Source organism: Penicillium brevicompactum (genome assembly GCF_028827555.1).
Source record: "Penicillium brevicompactum strain IBT 35665 chromosome Unknown utg000006l_segment0_segment0, whole genome shotgun sequence".
In the NCBI taxonomy this organism is placed as follows: domain Eukaryota; kingdom Fungi; phylum Ascomycota; class Eurotiomycetes; order Eurotiales; family Aspergillaceae; genus Penicillium; species Penicillium brevicompactum.
Window position 1 is genome coordinate 3,346,468 of NW_026623209.1, and position 17,273 is coordinate 3,363,740.

At 48.3% G+C, this 17,273-nt stretch overlaps 7 protein-coding genes across 7 annotated transcripts; 2 read left to right on the plus strand and 5 right to left on the minus strand.

Moving 5' to 3' along the window:
* Positions 1 to 320: 320 nt before the first annotated feature.
* On the minus strand, positions 321 to 4,322 carry N7506_009481 (uncharacterized protein; the record flags this gene model as incomplete). The annotated part of the gene is made up of 2 exons (XM_056958774.1): positions 321 to 3,214; positions 3,275 to 4,322. 2 exons carry the CDS (start codon positions 4,320 to 4,322, stop codon positions 321 to 323), a joined length of 3,942 nt encoding a protein of 1,313 aa, XP_056808164.1.
* A 1,554-nt stretch (positions 4,323 to 5,876) lies between these two features.
* N7506_009482 (uncharacterized protein) lies at positions 5,877 to 6,148 on the plus strand (the record flags this gene model as incomplete). The annotated part of the gene is made up of 3 exons (XM_056958775.1): positions 5,877 to 5,933; positions 5,992 to 6,057; positions 6,113 to 6,148. 3 exons carry the CDS (start codon positions 5,877 to 5,879, stop codon positions 6,146 to 6,148), a joined length of 159 nt encoding a protein of 52 aa, XP_056808165.1.
* A 163-nt stretch (positions 6,149 to 6,311) lies between these two features.
* On the minus strand, positions 6,312 to 6,767 carry N7506_009483 (uncharacterized protein; the record flags this gene model as incomplete). The annotated part of the gene is made up of 2 exons (XM_056958776.1): positions 6,312 to 6,532; positions 6,593 to 6,767. The coding sequence occupies 2 exons, from the start codon at positions 6,765 to 6,767 to the stop codon at positions 6,312 to 6,314; spliced, it is 396 nt and encodes a 131-aa protein (XP_056808166.1).
* Positions 6,768 to 6,992: 225 nt separating this feature from the next.
* N7506_009484 (fungal specific transcription factor domain-containing protein) lies at positions 6,993 to 8,166 on the minus strand (the record flags this gene model as incomplete). Its single annotated transcript, XM_056958777.1, has 4 exons — positions 6,993 to 7,022; positions 7,100 to 7,534; positions 7,600 to 7,895; positions 7,980 to 8,166. The coding sequence occupies 4 exons, from the start codon at positions 8,164 to 8,166 to the stop codon at positions 6,993 to 6,995; spliced, it is 948 nt and encodes a 315-aa protein (XP_056808167.1).
* An 830-nt stretch (positions 8,167 to 8,996) lies between these two features.
* Positions 8,997 to 9,573, minus strand: N7506_009485 (actin-binding ADF family protein; the record flags this gene model as incomplete). Its single annotated transcript, XM_056958778.1, has 3 exons — positions 8,997 to 9,131; positions 9,201 to 9,249; positions 9,308 to 9,573. 3 exons carry the CDS (start codon positions 9,571 to 9,573, stop codon positions 8,997 to 8,999), a joined length of 450 nt encoding a protein of 149 aa, XP_056808168.1.
* A 562-nt stretch (positions 9,574 to 10,135) lies between these two features.
* On the plus strand, positions 10,136 to 11,488 carry N7506_009486 (transferase family-domain-containing protein; the record flags this gene model as incomplete). Its single annotated transcript, XM_056958779.1, has 1 exon — positions 10,136 to 11,488. The coding sequence occupies one exon, from the start codon at positions 10,136 to 10,138 to the stop codon at positions 11,486 to 11,488; it is 1,353 nt and encodes a 450-aa protein (XP_056808169.1).
* A 494-nt stretch (positions 11,489 to 11,982) lies between these two features.
* On the minus strand, positions 11,983 to 16,734 carry N7506_009487 (putative GTPase activating protein (Tsc2); the record flags this gene model as incomplete). The annotated part of the gene is made up of 1 exon (XM_056958780.1): positions 11,983 to 16,734. One exon carries the CDS (start codon positions 16,732 to 16,734, stop codon positions 11,983 to 11,985), a length of 4,752 nt encoding a protein of 1,583 aa, XP_056808170.1.
* Between the last annotated feature and the right edge of the window lie 539 nt (positions 16,735 to 17,273).

Sequence of the window (17,273 nt, forward strand, 5' to 3'; positions counted from 1 at the left end):
TTATAGTCCGTCTTGCGGATTATGGCACTAAATCAAGCCCTGAAGCCGCCCTGAAAGATATTTCGATTTCTTTCCCTCCATTTGTTGCTCTATCTCTCTTTTACATCACTGTCTTTTCGATTCATTGTTCATGGATGCACATGCTTCATATACGGTACTCAGTTACCAGGGAAAAACATCCCATATATCGTTGATCAAGCTAGACCTCTAAGCACTGACTAGAATGGACAATGTGATGCCACGGGCTCAGAGAGGCCAAGCGAACGACGAGCGATTTTCGAGGAATTGGATAGAGGAGCGAGTGGATGACAACAGATGGCCTACTGATTGATGGGATCTAGTCCACTCCGAGCATTCTTGCCGGTTAAAAACCTTGCCACTCCTTCATGGCCATTTCTCAGGGCCTGGTCAAGCGGTGTCTGTCCTCTCAGATCCCTGGTATTGACATCAGCTCCCATCGTGATCAGAAGTCTCGCTACCGCCTCATGGCCATGTGCTGAGGACCATTGGAGGGGCGTCCACCCATACTTGTCGTATGTTTCAATGTCGGCTCTCGCTTCGATAAGAAGCCTCGCTATTACCTCATGGCCACTCATCGCTGCCCAGTTAAGGGGCGATTGACCCGCATCGTCGCTAGTATTGGTCTTGGCTCCACACTCAATGAGAAGCTTCACTTTAGCTTCATGACCTTCAGCTGTGGATTGATGAAGTGGTGTCCACCCAAATTTATCACAGATGTCAATTTTAGCTCCCATAGCAAGGAGAAATCTCGTTATTTTCTCATTGTCATTGATCACAGACTGATAAAGTGGTGTTCGTCCATTGAGATTTCCGGCATTGATATTGGCACCGCTGTCAACCAGAAGTCTTGTCATTGTCTCATTTCCATCGGTTACAGACCGATAAAGTGGCGTTCGTCCATTCAGATCTTCGGAATCAATGAGGGCACCGTTTTCAACAAGAAGCTTTGCTATTGCCTCGTTGCCTTTCATCACAGACCGATAAAGTGGTGTCCATCCAGTTTCATCTGCGATATTGACGTCGGCACCACTGTCAATGAGAAACCTTGCAGCTGTCTCATTACCATTTGTCACAGACCGGTAAAGTGGTGTTTGTCCATTCAAATCTCCGGCATTGATGTCGGCACCGCTGACAACCAGAAGCCTCGTTATTGTGTCATTGTCATTGGCCACAGAGTAGTAAAGTGGTGTCCGTCCATCTCGATCTCTGGCATGAATGTCAGCACCGCTTTCAATGAGAGATCTTGCTACTGTCTCTTGGCGAGTACTGAGGGCCCGAGAAAGCGGCACCAGCCCCCGACGATCTGCACCGTCAATGCCTACCCCTCTCTGGAGGAGTAGCCTGACAATGCCTTCTTGGCCTTCCTGAGCCGCCCAAGTTAACGGTGTTCGTCCCTCGTAATTGCTGAATTGGGCGCTGTACCGAAAGTAGTCTTCAAGGCTAATGTCATCCTGAAAGCTCGAAGACAAGTCCAAAATAGCACCAACAGTGTCGTTGCTGCCCCTGGCGATAGCAGCAAAGATTGAATAATCATATCTCTCCCCACGAACCTGGGTGTGTGGATGTTCTTTGGGTCTTGCACGAATGAGCTCGGGGCATCCTCTATCAGCTAGGATATAAGAAAAATTTGCGTTCCGGCTGTATTGACCCGTGTTGAGCTGTGGAAACACATTGTTCCTATCGATCCAGCTTAAGACAGCAAAAGATGACAAGAACGCATCTTGGGGGACGACTTTCGCCGCTGCATTTGCATGGAAGAGAATGTGTTGATTGGCATACCACAGAAACGGATAATCTTTTGAAATCCCTCTCAAGGCGCTCTGGTGCCGATGGGCGTCAGACTCCGACAGCAAATTGGTGACAGATTCACAGATCAGGTCATGATTCATATAGAGGTTGCAGCATTGTTTGAGCCTCTCATGACTTAGACCTTCGCAGTCTAATCCAAGCTCAGGCCACAACTCATACAAACCTTTATCTTTGATCAGAAAGTCTCGGACAGATTCGTGGATGAATTGCACAATGGGATCCCTAGACATCGTGGTCTCGGCTAGTCCTTTTGAGTAGCCGATGACAGATCTGGTGATCCTGCAAGTGTCAGGACTCACACCGGCACCTGAGACAGTGGCATCCGGAATATGGCTATCAACCAAGTCCGTCGGAGACAACCCAATCCAGAGAGCGTGATAGAGCTCCTGGGGTCGTAAAGGTTTCTTTGCGTATAAAATCCAGAGGATACAGAGCTGAAAAGCCTCCATATCGTCTTCGTCACGCCTCAAGATTTCTTTGAATAGTTCGCTCAGATCACTGGGTAACTCCGCAAGTCTCTTTCTCAAGGCCAACCCACCGCGTCCATACTCCTTGTTAAGGATCTTTACAACCAAGACGACCCACATGAACACTCCGGCAGCTTTACTAAGAATCTTTTGTCGCAGATCCGTGACAAGCTTAGGCTCTGTGATGTGAAGACGATTTGTGACGTATGTTGCTAAGTCCGCTGTATGTCCCGACTGATGCTCAAGGGTATGTCGGATTCCCCTTTGTATGGAAATGTAAGGATAATGTCGACTGGAAAAGCAGACTCGAAATGAGATATCCTTTTCCGTGGACCTTTTGGTCAGGGCTTCGAAGTATTGAACCATTTCCACGGCTTGTTGCTCATCACACTCGTCAAGAGCGTCGATAAAGCAGATGAATGAGCGTTTGCCGAGAGTGCAAACGGCCTTCTCAAATACGTTCTTTAAAACAATCAAGGGAAAGCAGTCGTTTTGGGTTTTGGGAACCAGGTCGGAATTATCCAGTACAACTTGAAGGTCTGGAAACGCCTCAAGCAATTGAAGCAGTAATGATCGATACATCCCGAATGTCGATTTTTCAAGGTCGGTGCCTCGAGCGTTGAAGAAGAACGAAGCAGTGACAGTAAACCTGTAGCGGGTATCGTCCGTGATCCTCTTATATGCAAACTTCATGATAGTCGATTTTCCAGCACCGGGCTTACCGCTGATCCACAGAAAGCCATGGTGCTGTGTCAATCTTGCTGGATCAAGCCATGCTTCGTAATCAGGATGGCTGAGAAACCAGCGACACGTCGTTTCCTCTTCTTCTTTGATTATTGTTTTTCGGAAATCGATCTGATCGAACTTGAAGGACTCCAGCAGTCGCTCCCGCCTTTCGCGCAATTTCCTTTCGTTGACTAAGTCCGGTATGAGCAGGTCGTGTCACTGACGTTTCCAAAGCTGGTATGGGTTCTTACTAGATTCGCTTGTGGTGCTGATGCTTGGATGAGATTCAGTCACATGCAACTCTTCAAGCAACTCTCTTGCGTACGCGGCCGCGGTTGCAGCAGCATATCTCTGCCATTCTTTGTTTTTATGAGAATCTGCATAGTCACAGATTCCTCGAATTGGAAGACATGGGAGGATGTCCATCAGCCCAGCACTTTCCATCTCGAAACACATAACATCTAGCTCTCGAGCAACTGTGTCTCTTGTTGTGCTATTTCTCATGACTTGGTTCCCCGAGGCAATTGCGCCGTAATGGATCATCACCTCATGGGGCGCCCGTCTGCTCCGTGGGACTAGCTTTGAATGGTCACATCCGTCACAGCTATCGGCGAGAGACTCGTGCTCATAAGACGCATAGAAAAGAAGATCCGCAGAAGTCGGGCGAGAGTATGAATGGCGTCCTCCAAGTTTTTGTTGCAAGATAGAGGGAACTTGACTGGGGCGGTGCTCATGCTTCGAGCGCACGGTAGATATAGTTGTACCGAACAACGGATGACACAGCCTAGAAATTGCCGTTCGTTGGAGCTGTCCGTCTCCGATGAGTTTTCCAAGATCACACTGTATCACCCTCGTTCCGACGACAACATCACCCAAACGGATATCAGCCTTTCTGGGTACACCGCCGCCAATGCCAACCATCAAACATGCACGAATCTCCGGAAAGGTTCGCTTCATATTGGTCATGACGATTGCAGCGTTGTTTGTTCCATACTGCCCTTCCGGTAAACACGCAATGACGACATTGTGCTGATTGATGCTGCCGAGTATGTAGTTGTTATTGTCCACACTAGCAGGTAGGCGTTCGTGGAGCTCATCTAGCATTGCCTGGGCTGCTGCCATTTCTATGTATAGCGCGCAGACCCAAGCGATGGTGTACTGAGTGCGTGGCGGGGCACGCAAATCGTCATGGTGGGAGTTTTTTGATCGCTTGGACATGTGAATTTCTGTCGTGATGCTACCATAGTTGTTGGCCACTTGAACCCCATCATTGGCCCCATGATAAGTTGTGGATGTCATGGTGGGTATTACATGCGCTGTTGCTGGTTTGTGGCGGAGGGCGACCCCAGGCTCTCAGCTGGACGAAGCGAAGGCAAACCATGAGGCTTCATCATCAGGTGACTACACCTGGGCAAAGCGCTTAGCGCTTAGCAGATAGCCAGAACGTGTGGGTATTTCCTTGCTTTTGAACTGCGTGCTACATTTCCACAACCGGCTTCGAAAGAAAAGTGTCATTGCATGACTGTTTCGATTGGGCATGCACAGTGAGCGACTGGCATCAAAAGGAGATCATGAAGTTTGAAGTGTGATTGGAAGTTGAAGAGTGTTGGAGAGTGACTGGGGGCGAAGATTGCCCAATCAGGATTCGGTTGTTTGGCCTGTTTGTATTGGGGCCCAAAATAAGCGTCTTGGCTGATGAGTTGAGCCGAAGAGTGTCAAAAGCACAAATCAGAAAGCAAAAGACTGTGTTTGACTCCTTTTCTACATGGCTGAGAGAAGAGAGTGGCTATTTACTACACTGCGGGGCTAAATCCAGGGGAGCCGGTTTAGCCTCTCCCAAGAATCTTAGAATAGGAGCTCCTTGGATTGATCTGCTTACATTGAACATCAAGCTATGTGACATCTGAAAGACATGTGTTTGCTTTCAATTGAGACACCTAGCCCAAACTCCAGGGCTATTCTATTGAATTGATCAGAGAGCCATAAGAGCCCTTCAACACAAACGATGCCAAGACAAGGAGATGTCAATATCTTGCGGTCCCATGGAAAAGGCGAGAAGCACTGGGGTTCTCCTTTTCCCGAGACAGAATACTTCCAAGGCTAACTCTGAGGAGCCAACCTTGGAAGTACAAATCTGACCACTATATGAGAATTGCGTCGGGCATAGGACGTTCTCGTAAAGTACAAGCTTCGAGACTGTGAATTTGACTCTGCTTTATAGAGAAACTCTCTATCAAAAAAAAGGCCAAGATGACTGACATATCAAACCAAAGTGGTAATGACGTCGCCAGCGTGAGGATATTCGGCGAACGGCTATTTTTAGCCGGAGCGAGCATATAGATTTCGACGCCGAACAGGGTAGTCGGATAGAAGATCATGAGTGTTGACTTTCGCCCGACCCATACAGGATAATCTTACAGCCACGTGAGGATAATACTACATCCACAGCTACAATAGCTTGCCATACTAGGAGGCTGTGAGTTATGGATTCTGAAATAATCATAAACTGGCAGTATAATGCGCAGCCGATCAGTATCAAAAGCTGCAAAAAGTTACAATTAGTGAAGCTTCAACAATCAGCCAGTCCATGGAACACTCATCTAGTGGAAAATTGATGCCGAAACCTGTGAGAGCTGTGGAAACAAACTAGTAGAGCACCATTACGTAGATCTCCTGTTATAATCTTAGCCCTCCGTATCCACTTTCGGGGTAATGGATATGGACCTTTGTTGATGTCGATCAGGATCCTACTCACATCCCAAGGTATAAAGAGGCCTCTGTCCTCGATCCATTCAGCTCTTTCAACAGAAAAAGCATCTCTCTCACACACCTCAACCAACAATCTCCACAAAAATGCGTTTCACCATCCTCACCACCCTCGCCTTTGTCGGCATTTCCATGGCTGCTACTGTATGAAGACCTAAGCCCATCCCTATGCCATTTTCTGTGCTAATTTTATCATCTACAGATCCAATCCGGAGGAGCATGCAAGAAGGATGGAAGCATGGGAAATTGCGCTTCCAACCTCTGTGTTGTACGTTTTATCTCCATTCAAAACACCCCGAGCAATTGCTAACCATCCACAAAAGCAACTGGAGAACGAGTCTACTGGAAAGTGCAAATAAATTCCAGCAACGAGCTCACCCCAGCACCCGATCGGCCGTATTGGACACATAGATAGCAGGGCTACTCTCATTCATATCCCACCGCTTGTGCAGGAATCAATTCATTTGTCTGAATCTCATTGATCAAGACTCATCGCCTGTCCTTTGGATAAATGTAGCATAGCTAGTTCCACATGGTGTTGTCATCGAAAATGTTCAGCATCAGAGGTTGCCCACTAGCCCACCCATCAAGAATGCCAGATGCCCCTAGTGCGCCAAGATCATCTGTAAAATCGATATCCCAAGGATCTTGAAATGTCACAGATTGGGGTGTACTCGGTCGATGGAAACCATCTGCCAATTGCAAAGATCTCTGGTCGGCATCGTATTTCCCAATGGACGGACCTGGTATTTGATATAAGTGATTTGCAAGTTGCAAAAATGCACTGCATATCCTGTATAGACGTTTGGATGCTTTTGAAGCTTCTTTGGCACCTTCCAGTGTGCGAACCACATCTTCAAGGATTTGGAGATCCTCTTGGTCCTTGTATGTCACGGCATGGAGGAATTGTACAATGAACGGCGTAAAAGACGAGAACAGAAGAACACTGTGTGCATAAATTAGTGACTCGTAATGCATTGTGAACTACAAAGATTTTTGCAAGAACATACCAGTTGATATAGTCGCTTTCAGAAAGAAGATTTGCTTCTTGGTACTTCGGAAAACAGCGGAGATGGGCCTTCAAACTGAGCCGGGCTGCACTGAAACAGGCTAGATTAATCTCTGGTCCTGTTGCAAGCGGTGATGCAGCACGGTGAAGGGTTGTGAGAGTCGAAAAGTACATAATATCCCAATTTCCCCGTGTCAAGGCGAAAACTTGCTCATTGCTGACACCTGTGCTATCAATCTGGTAGCGATGTCAGTAAATCCCTAGCTTGAACTCGACACTGGCGCTTATAGGACATACTCACATTTTTGAGCTCGCTTAGCCACTGCTCCATGGACTCTTGTAGCTGTCTAATGGTCACAGCTCGCTGAGATGAAGACTTCGATGCCGCCTCCGCGGAATAAAGCTTATCATAAATCATTCCCTGTAGGCGCGCTAGTCTGATCCCATACATGAACGACTCGTCCCATGCACGGAGGGAGGAATCGAGGGGGAGCGAAGGATACGGTGCATCAATCTCAGAGTCTCGGATTTGAGAAGCTTTCCCCAGAAGGAGTGATACATTCTTGTCATAGACATAAACTGTCCAGAACAATCGTTGGATGTTTTGTGATTTTTCATTCGAAAGATTCTTATACGTCATGGCACGATGATATCCAAGTGCTTGACAATGAGTGGCAGCTGTAGAAATGAGACTCGAACACAAAAAAGGCTTAGCCTCTCCCTGTGCTTTGATAGCCTGTGGAATAAAAAGCGTCAGTTGCATATTTTCTGGGGTTCATAATGATGATAAGGTCAACGTACCCCCATGATCAATCCCAGTATATTATCAAATGAGGGCATAACCATGATATCGAACGTCTCCAGTCCCATGCTAAAATTCTTCTCGCATTGAGCAAGATGAAGTTCAAAGTCAAACTGCTGGCAAAGCGAATCCTTCAAAGCCTGGTACTCTTTGAGGAGAAAGAAGAAAACCCCGTGCATACTTGTGATTTGGCCAATGGTGATTGAGCTCACGGGGAAGTAAATGCTCTGGCAGAGACTTTCCACCAAACTCAAGTCAGTCACCGCGTAAGAGGACAGGAATATAGGGCGTCGTTCTGTACGAATTAGTTGAAGCTTCGCGTGTATATGGACATGTCGAAACGAAAGAATACGTGGGAATGACATCGAAATATTCTTACCTTTGAAACGTTGCAGGATTCCAATGACCAACGAAGAAGGTAGTAAGCTGATGTTTGGCAACGATCGTGGCAGCGAAGAGCGAAACGAGTAGTTTTCCTCCATCGCCAAAGGCTGAAGTGCTGTGCTTAAATGGCCCAAGGTATCTCTGAGACCTGGGCCATCCCCAGAGACATTGTTGACACTCATTTCTACAGCCTCGCTTGCATGAACAGCGTGGGCGGCAAAAGATGATCCACCTTCAAAAGGTCGACTAGTATCCCCTGACAATTGCGGCTCATTCTCATCCGAGGCCGCGTCTAGTCTTTCTTCTGTGGCGCTGTGCGTTCCTGAAGATTGTAAAATAGGGCCTGTAGCCTTAGCCTCAAGACTGCTGAGGCGTTGCTCAAGAGATGCGAGTTTTGATTCACTGAAAATTATACATGCATAAGTCGGAGTAGATGGAAAAGTGACAGATCTCTGGAGGGACCTACAGAGCTCTGGTTTTCATAGCACCCCGACTTTCCGGCTTGTCATTAACGTCGGACGTAACATTTCGACATGCGAGATCGGAGGCCCGGCAATTCGAGCAGGGGACCGTCCGGTCACAGCGGATCTAGTAACATTTGAGTCTCTCATTCAAACACAGTTGCATAATCAAGGCTTACCTTGCGAACTTTGCATGCTTCGCACTGTTGTATTCGTCAATCATCCCTTACCGATCAGTAATTATTGGCCACTTACCGCTCGAGGCACCGAATTAAGTCTGCTCTGCCTTGATTTGATTGTTTCTCGGCCCATGACGATACTCCCAAGACCTGGTGGAGTGGAGATTGAGACAGGAGAAGATTTCGGGCCTGCGGGCCAACGGACCCGAGAGCCCGACCTTTGCCAAGCAAATCCGATGACCTCGACTTCATTTGTTTTATTAATTCGAATAGTATTGCGATGAATAAAGAGGAAAACATAAAGGCCATCGGCTTCAAAAACAAAAGCAAATAATAACTATCGATATCCTCAGTTCCCTATACCAACGTGGTTCAGGCCTTGCCACCACTCACTTCTTTCAAAACAGTCTTCCACTCAAGCTCATCGAGATCGTCGGCATGAATTGACGCCTTGACATCGAGAAACTTGCGAAGCTGCTCTTTTGTGCTGGCGTATATCATCCGGTCCTGAAAGCCAGGTTAGCCAAACCTTAGAATGGGGCAAATGGTCATGTTCGAGCGAATTGGACGACATACTTTGACTGAGGTTTCCCCAGGTACCCAGGTAATGAAAACAATCTTTGTTCTGGCAGATTGTGAGCTTGAAGAGTCGAGGCAGGTTATGATAAGGCATGGAGACATACCGTTTGCCTTCGGATCCAAGGTCATATTCAACATCGTAGACGGCATAGCGAGGGGCGGGTCTGCCTTCGCTATCGATAGCAGAGACAAGCTTTTGACGGAAAACTTCGTAGTCTTTCTCAAAAGAGCTGTCTTCCACAACAACATTATTGTAATCCTCTGTTATCCTGTAGATGATGTATCTGGGCTTGTTAGAGTGCCTTTGGGACCGAAGTTCACTGAAAGCAGTGATGCAGTCATCTCCGATGGAGACTCTATCGGAGCTCATGAATTAGCATTGGACTAACTCCAAGTTGTCATCTAATTGAGATCGTACCCGGACGGAAGCTAGGTATGCATTAGTTGGGTAGGTGAATTGGCTAGGAGGTCACGAACCGACATGTCGATGAATGATCGAGAAAATTGACTTGGTCCTTTTCTGTGAGAGTGTCAAGGTAATTTTAGAAAATGAGCAGAATGCAGACTGGGGAGACTTAAATAACCTGCTAAATTGCTGCCTCTTAAGGCATAAGTATACTGCACGGGGCCGCGTGTCCGAAACTTAGAGGCCTTGGGCCATTTGCCAGGGCTTGCAAGCCAATCATGTACGAAGCTTGACACTACAATTCTGGAGGCTCCAAAGTAAATGGATTCCAACATAAGACAAGAAGAAACAAAAAAAAGAAAAACAATAAGTCGCCGAGCTACTCTTCGGGGAGGCGGGTTCGCGGGCCCGCGGGCCCGAAGACTCAAATGCAAAAGCAACCCTAAATCCACGATATAAGAAGGCGCAGTGCAACTAGTTTCAGTCTTTCGACACAAATCAGTCAATCGGGATACTCAGCGGCAACATGGCCACCTTTTCAAACAGCGAGGAGCTGACACCGCTCGATCTGCTCATGCCAAAGGTCTACATCACGGCACTTCTCACATTCCCCACCGGCGAACCTACCTCAGTCCTTCATGAAAACATTCAAAATGGCGTGGAAAAGCTTTCAGCTCAACTTCCTTGGATCTCCGGCCGGGTGTTTTCATCAACTGTCGACAACCGACCCTCCCTCAAAATGTGTTGGAATGCAGACACCGTACCCGACTTGATCGACAGAGGCTCCGTCGAACAGTCCTACGCGGAACTCGCTGCCTCAAATATGCCACTGGATGCTTTCCCACCAAGACTGCAACCGATCTCAGTGATGACCGAGCATAATCCAGCGGAAAAGGGAGCACCGGTGTTTGCTGTCAGTTACTTCCGATTTGGAGATGACAAAGGGCTTGGATTGTACATATCGATGCACCACAACGTCGTTGATGCAACTGGATATACACAAGTCGTGGGGTTACTCGCTGGAAGTATTGCGGGTGAAAAGCCAATTCTCTTGAATACGTCAGACAGAGTCCGTCGACTCTCGCGTGCGCTTTCCCCTGACATGGGCTCAACATCTGAATCGCCAGAAGCACTATTCAATTCCCACCCGGAATATTCTCCTTCTCCTCCAGTATTCCCAACTGAGTTCCCTTCTTGTACATCCAAGATCTTCAGCATTCCAATCTCGCAACTCGATGTCCTGAAAGGCCGTCTTGCTGAGATCTTATCCACCCCTCCAACCACCAACACTCTTCTCAGCGCACTCACCTGGTCCACAATCACTCGTGCTAGACTTCAAAGAAGTAAAGACCTCTCGAGAAAATCAAGCCATTTGGCCATGGCGGTCAACGGTCGTCGACGCATCAAGGACCTCTCAAGCCCAAGTGATCCCTATTTTGGAAACACAGTCGTCTATTCCCTGGCATCCTTGCAAGCGGAGAGGCTGGGCGCGGCAAATGATGGCGAGTCTATGCAGCACTTAGCTCAAGTGTGCCAAGTCGTTGCTGATTCCCAATCGGCGGAAAGAGTCAACTCGCAGCACATCGCCGAAGTCTACCGTCTGGCAGAGTGCGCAGAAGACTATAGGTCTATTTTCGTTGGTTGGGATCTCTTCGGTTCAACCGATCTCACTATCACAAGCTGGGCGGATATGGATTTCTACAAAATGAACTTTGGTGTGAAGCTTGGGAAGCCGGAATTTTTGAGAATGCCTTACATGGAGGCTGATGGTGTTGGACTTATCCTTCCAAGGAAGCGGTCGGAGAAGGAAGTACTCGAGGTCATGATCATGTTGCGCAGGGATGATATGAGTGTGTTTGAGAACTTATGGAGACCATGATACTTTTGTGTATTTGATGAGAGAACCAAGATCTCCGAGGTGTGAAAGATGGGATCAAGCTAGGCTGGTGGCCGTCTGTTCCTATGCTTGTCGGGAGAAACAAAAACTTACAGTAGATTCAACACATTTTGTAAAAAAAAGTCTCATCTCACAAGATCACAGAATTGTATTCAAATAGATAAACCCTAATCCTAATCGCAACATACGCTGGCAGGCGAAAATCAAACAGAACTTTTGGGGCGAAGAGGGGTATTCACAAATGCGACAATTGTCTGCCATCACGAAAAAAGCGCAAGATGATGTACATGAGTCATTTCTGGGGTCATAGGTCATTGAGAGAGTTCTGTCGTATATTGTTTAAAGGTCGGCTGGGAAGGAGAGGATGGAGGTGAGTTGAGGAGAGAGGATAGCAAAATTGAGAGAATGGCGGGTGAGAGGAGAAGGAGAGGGAAAGGAGATATTTGGGAATGATCTGGGCAAGAGAATCACCGTGATCAACGTGACCAGCGGGAGAAATCCAAATTCTGGAGGATGTTTGTGTCTGCAGCTGCGTTCCATTCCGCAGCGAAATCAGTTTGGATCGGGGCGCGCGATGGCAGTTCCTCCGAGAAGATATTCGGCTTCGTGTTTCGCCGTTGACCAGGATAGGCGCCCTCGGCAGCCTCGAAAGATTGAGCTTGTGCCGCGAGTGCTCGCTCGCGGACCTTTTTGATCTCTCGCAAGCGTGTGCGCCAGGAGGTTGTATGCTCGCCACCTTTGTTGCTCCAGACGAGAGAGAAGACGGAAGCATTCAGGGCGAGAATGCGAACAAAGGCTGCCAGATTCTTGCCAGAAATGATTTTGGGGGTTGCTGCAGGTGACACGTCGGGGAAACCAGGCTTGCTGATAACTTGCACGCTATAGTATAGCTTTTGCGGATCAGCTTCGCCATTAGCACCGCCACTTTCGTCGTAAGCAATCCGAGACGAGGGAGTGATGACGATATTGATTGAGTTGAACTCGGATGGGATCGTGTCGAAATTGAAGGGAAGGTTGGAGCGATTGAATACAATGGTGACGTGATTGTTGCCAATGTTTCGCTTTTTGTTGATACAGGCTGGATCGCGTTCAAGATCTGTAGGCATCATCGTGGCAACATGGTAGACGATCTCAGTGACACGATCGCGCCAGGCATAGGTGGTTTCTCCATCCGTGTCGGCGTACAATCCCTGTGGGTTGAATTGGGGGTTTCGGAGAGACACCTTGGTTCCCAAACCAGACAGCATGTGTTCGTAATCAGCAGAGCCACCTGTGTTTGCCAAAATGTCTGCCTCCGTGGTCTGGCCGTTGTCGAGGTAGACAATTCCAATCCGGTGTCCGTCAACGATATCAGTTCGATCAAAGTTACCAATGGCTCGGCGCGTGATATCGTCCTCGGGAACCGGGATAGGCTGCATGACTGTGGGGGTGGGGAATGCGGTGGCGGTCAATTGAAGCATGATATGACTTGGAAGAACAGCCGTTGGCATAGAGTCAGAATGCAAGTGGGAGTCTGGCGTTGGAGGGACCTGATGCGGGAGAACCGGGGCCGTCCGTTGTTGGTAGACAGAATATGTGGTGCCGGATGCCTGTCGTTTGGTAATTTGAGACAAGCCGGAGCAACCAGCACTTTCAACGGTCACAATGCTCATACCTAACACCCAGGACTTCTTGGAAACTGGGCCATCATCAGATGAGGGAGGGAAGTTATCGAAAGGAACAGTCTCTCCGAGATCAGAGTAAGCAACTCGCTGCATCAGATCAATGAGGACCTGGCTTTGCTCCTCAACCACTTCTTTGCCATGTTCGTCACGGTAGATGAACCTGCTAGTGATCCAGTTCACGTGCTTAGGTCTATCTTGAAGTTTCAAAGACAAGAACCAGAAAATCATCACATGATAAGTGAGGTTTGCAATGTACTTGGCCATACCATCCTGCGAAGACTCCATAGCTTCGGCTGCATGAGCAGCGATCTCTTTTGAGCCAGCACTCAATCTGGACTGAGGAGACTGAGCTGACTGAGGACCTGGTTGAGAGGCCCGCAAAGCCGCCTCTGATGCTCTGTAACGTTGTTCCCTGGAGGTCTGCAAAAAGCGGATGCAGATGCCGAATACAGTTCGGATCTCTTCCTCACGCAAATTGACGTAAACATCAGGCAGCCGAGCCAGAAGAGCCAGGAATTCCAATATGTGAACGGCAACATTGGACATGGTGATCACCTTTGACATCCGATCAAGAATGCTAGTCAGCGATTTAGTCACGGACATTGGGATCTCATAGCAGCAAAGTGACAATGCCTGAATACACCCACGCGAGGTACCTCCCCACGAACCAATGATACCCTGCATGAATGCTCGGACCAAGTCATCCTTTTCGCTTTTCGCAAAATGATCGTGATAGCTGACGAGCATGCAAAGTGCATCGAAAATACATGCTGCCACATCGCTCTTTTTGAGGCCAGTAGTCTCTGGTGGCTCGTGGAAAGTCCCATTCTTGACTTGATCGCATAAGATACTGCGGAGAAGTGTGACCTGGGGGATGGCATCCTTGAAGAAATCCTTGTTGCCAAGCTGAGGGCCAAGATGAGTCAGAACATAACTGTAGACGTCCCAATCAGGCTCCCGCTGGAGCAAGGTGATAACAAGCTCGAGCCACATCTTGACCTTTAAGAGACCTGTTGCTTTTGGATCCACTGGTGTGGACTCGGAAGGCTCAGTCGCATCAGGGGAAGTAATTTCCTCAGGCGGAGCATGGGCAAAGACCACCGGACTGGATTCACCAGGGGGCTGTTCAGGAAGTACCTGGGGCAAAGCATGCGTCCACACGGGAGCGGTCAATTTAGAGCCACGAGCAGAAACAGAGCCCCTGGGAGCCGATTTTGAAGCAAGACTAGGTGTGACTTCTCTTATCGGGAGTTTTGTGGTAGGTGAGACCGGAAGGTTGTCATGCTGCGGCATGTCGCGAGAAGGACTGTCATTTGGAGCTTGTAACTTGGAGCCACCGTCCAAGTTACGACCCAAGACGTTCATCAGAAAATCACTCTCTGATGTTGAGATGACTGTGACTGCACCGGCTGAATCACAGCGTAAACGGAAAAGCAACTTTAAGGCTGTCAGACGAGAGTCTGTCGGGCGGTTGGGAGATTGCGCGATTTGTAGAAGTTCTTCAAATGCCATGATAGCTTTCGCCGAAGAAGAGCTCAAGGCACGAAGCATCATTTTGACCAGGCCCACGGAGCATACATTTGCCAAGCTAAGTTCCAAGACACTTGTTGTCGAGGTTCGACGCGAAGAGTTGTGACTTGAAGCAGGTTCCCGAGGCTCGTCTTTGTTCGCGTCTTTCTCCATTGGTGCTGCAATGGTGTTGACAAGTAATTGAAAGGTACTGTCATCGCTGTGTTGGGTCGCCGGGTCCGTCAACAATGAAACCAGGGATTCCAAGAAAAGAAGATCATGCTCCGAAGAGAAATCCTTCAGCAAAAGGTTTAGAATACCATGCTCTGGTGAGAAAATCAAAGCCTCATGCCCAGACAAAGCTTCCTTCAATGTGTCCAACGCCAGAATACGGATATCTGAGCTTTGTTTCCGGGGTTGCACAAAACACTCGATCAACTCATGGCAATGCTGGACCCAATCCAAGTTTTCGGAAGGGTGACAAAGCTTATCTTCTCTGATGGAATGGATGATGAGTTCAGCTTGTGGAGGCTCGACGTGCTGATAGATCTTCAAAAAGAATCTAACCGTATGCTGTTTTTGCTCGTTGTTAAGCTGCCCCCAGTTCGACTCGAGGACTGAAGATATGTGGATCAGATTCGCCAAAATGTAAGATTTTGTTTCATCATAAGCATTTTTGGGCTGTGAAGTGGCGGAGGGGGTGGGAGATCCAGCTGAATCATCAGCAATTCTGCGAGAGCAGAGTATCAAAAGATCAGCAAACGACTTCCAATCTTGTTCCATGGCAACATGAATATAATCTCCTTCGAGGATGTTCAGACACAAATCCAGGAGGTCAGCGTCAACTCGGCCATCATCTTTCTGGGCAATGAAGTGCAAGGATTCTATCAGCCGATCGAAAGGAATCTGCGGCATTCCATCTTGCCCATATGCACGAAGGAAATCTGAGAACACATAGAGTGTTCCGCGGAGCACATTGAGATTGCGAGTTTGTTCAGCAGAGCTCGAGTCTCTCAAGAACTCATGCAGTGTATCCACCATCTCCTCTTGCCGACGAGATTTCGCTAAGCTGCGAACCGCTCGCGAAGTGGGCCCAGAAAGAGATTTGACGGATGCATGAATACTGCAGAGTACTTCCAAGAGAGTAGCAAAGCTTGCGTCGGGCACATCAGCGTACACAATGACAGCGTCAAAAACGGCCAAGGAGTTTTTAATATCTGCTGCAACGCTTGTCCTTCTACATGTTGTGAAGGTCTCTGTTAGCAGCAGTTCAATTTCCTCCTGGCTCGGTTGTTTTCGTTGTAATGTAATCAAGTCCACGGCAAATTGGAAAAGATCTCCAAGCATAACCTCGTCGTGAGTCATTCCATGCTGTTTCGTTGGCTTCGCTTTTTTGGATTTGGATCGTGCAGTTGCGATGGTGTCATATAGGGGAAGAATCCAAGACGAGATGATATGTAAGATGGAGGAGCCAGTAAAGTCCAATTTTCGGCCATGGTCCGACAAGGAGATGAGCGACTGTACGCGCGAAGCAACAACGTCAGGTTCGGTAGGGGAGGCTATTGATTCAAAGACCAAGCGCCTCGCGGCCGGAGAGAGATCTTGGCGAGTTGCGATTGCCTCTAGTAATTTAGCACCGCTTCTCTGCGCATCTAAAGAACTCTCATGGTGCAAAAGGTACTCGGCAGCTTCCCAGAGTACCACTGACTGTTCTGCGCTAAACCATTGGAGTGTTTTTGCAAGAAGCTCAGACTCCTCGATGGCCTGGGTCAAGTTCTGCCTTTGCGACAAAGCTTGCAGAGAAGCATCGAAGTCCGGAGCCCCGGGAATGTCCGAAGAGCTCGAAACCACACTACCGCGATGCATTGAGTCGAGTCCGTATATGAGTCTGTTGGTTGTGCGACAGTCGGCTTGAGACGGCGAATCGCTGCTGCTTTCCTGCAAAGAGACTGGGGAATGCGATTTGGGTCGACCGACACCTAGATTCTTGAAGACATCTGCGAAACTTGTTGACGATGGTTTGTGTTGAGAGACGGGGACATCGTCGGGAGACATCCGCCCAATCGCAGAGCTCACGCGGTATTCAAACTATACCACAGCCAAGTTAGTACCGGCATTGTATCATCTGAGCGGACATGAACATGTAGAGAATCACACGTCCACCAACTGTCCCGGGAGACAAACCTGTTACGAGTAGCGAACCAGTATGCTTGACCACATGAGCAGCTCTGAGAATAGCCAGTTGAATATGTAGGGGCCGAGGCGATGTCCGGCGAGCTGCGAGAGTGGGTATGCGGGTGTTCGATGTGGAAGTGTTGCACACGTTGGATCAGCAGTAAAGAAGGAATTGTGCTGTGTTTGAGAGGCCGGATGATGAATATCAATGGAGCCAAGACCCCACCTGGTCGATGACACAAGCAAGTGATGTGATAGGGACTGAGGGGAAATCGGATGGGCAACCTTTCAGATTGCGCAGGTATTCGAGCCCAAGTCGCCTGATACGCTGACCGCCCGGCAGTAAAAGGCGGTGAATATCTATAGAATTCCTTGACCACACAGATGGCGTGTGATATACGAAGGATGCCGGTGTGATT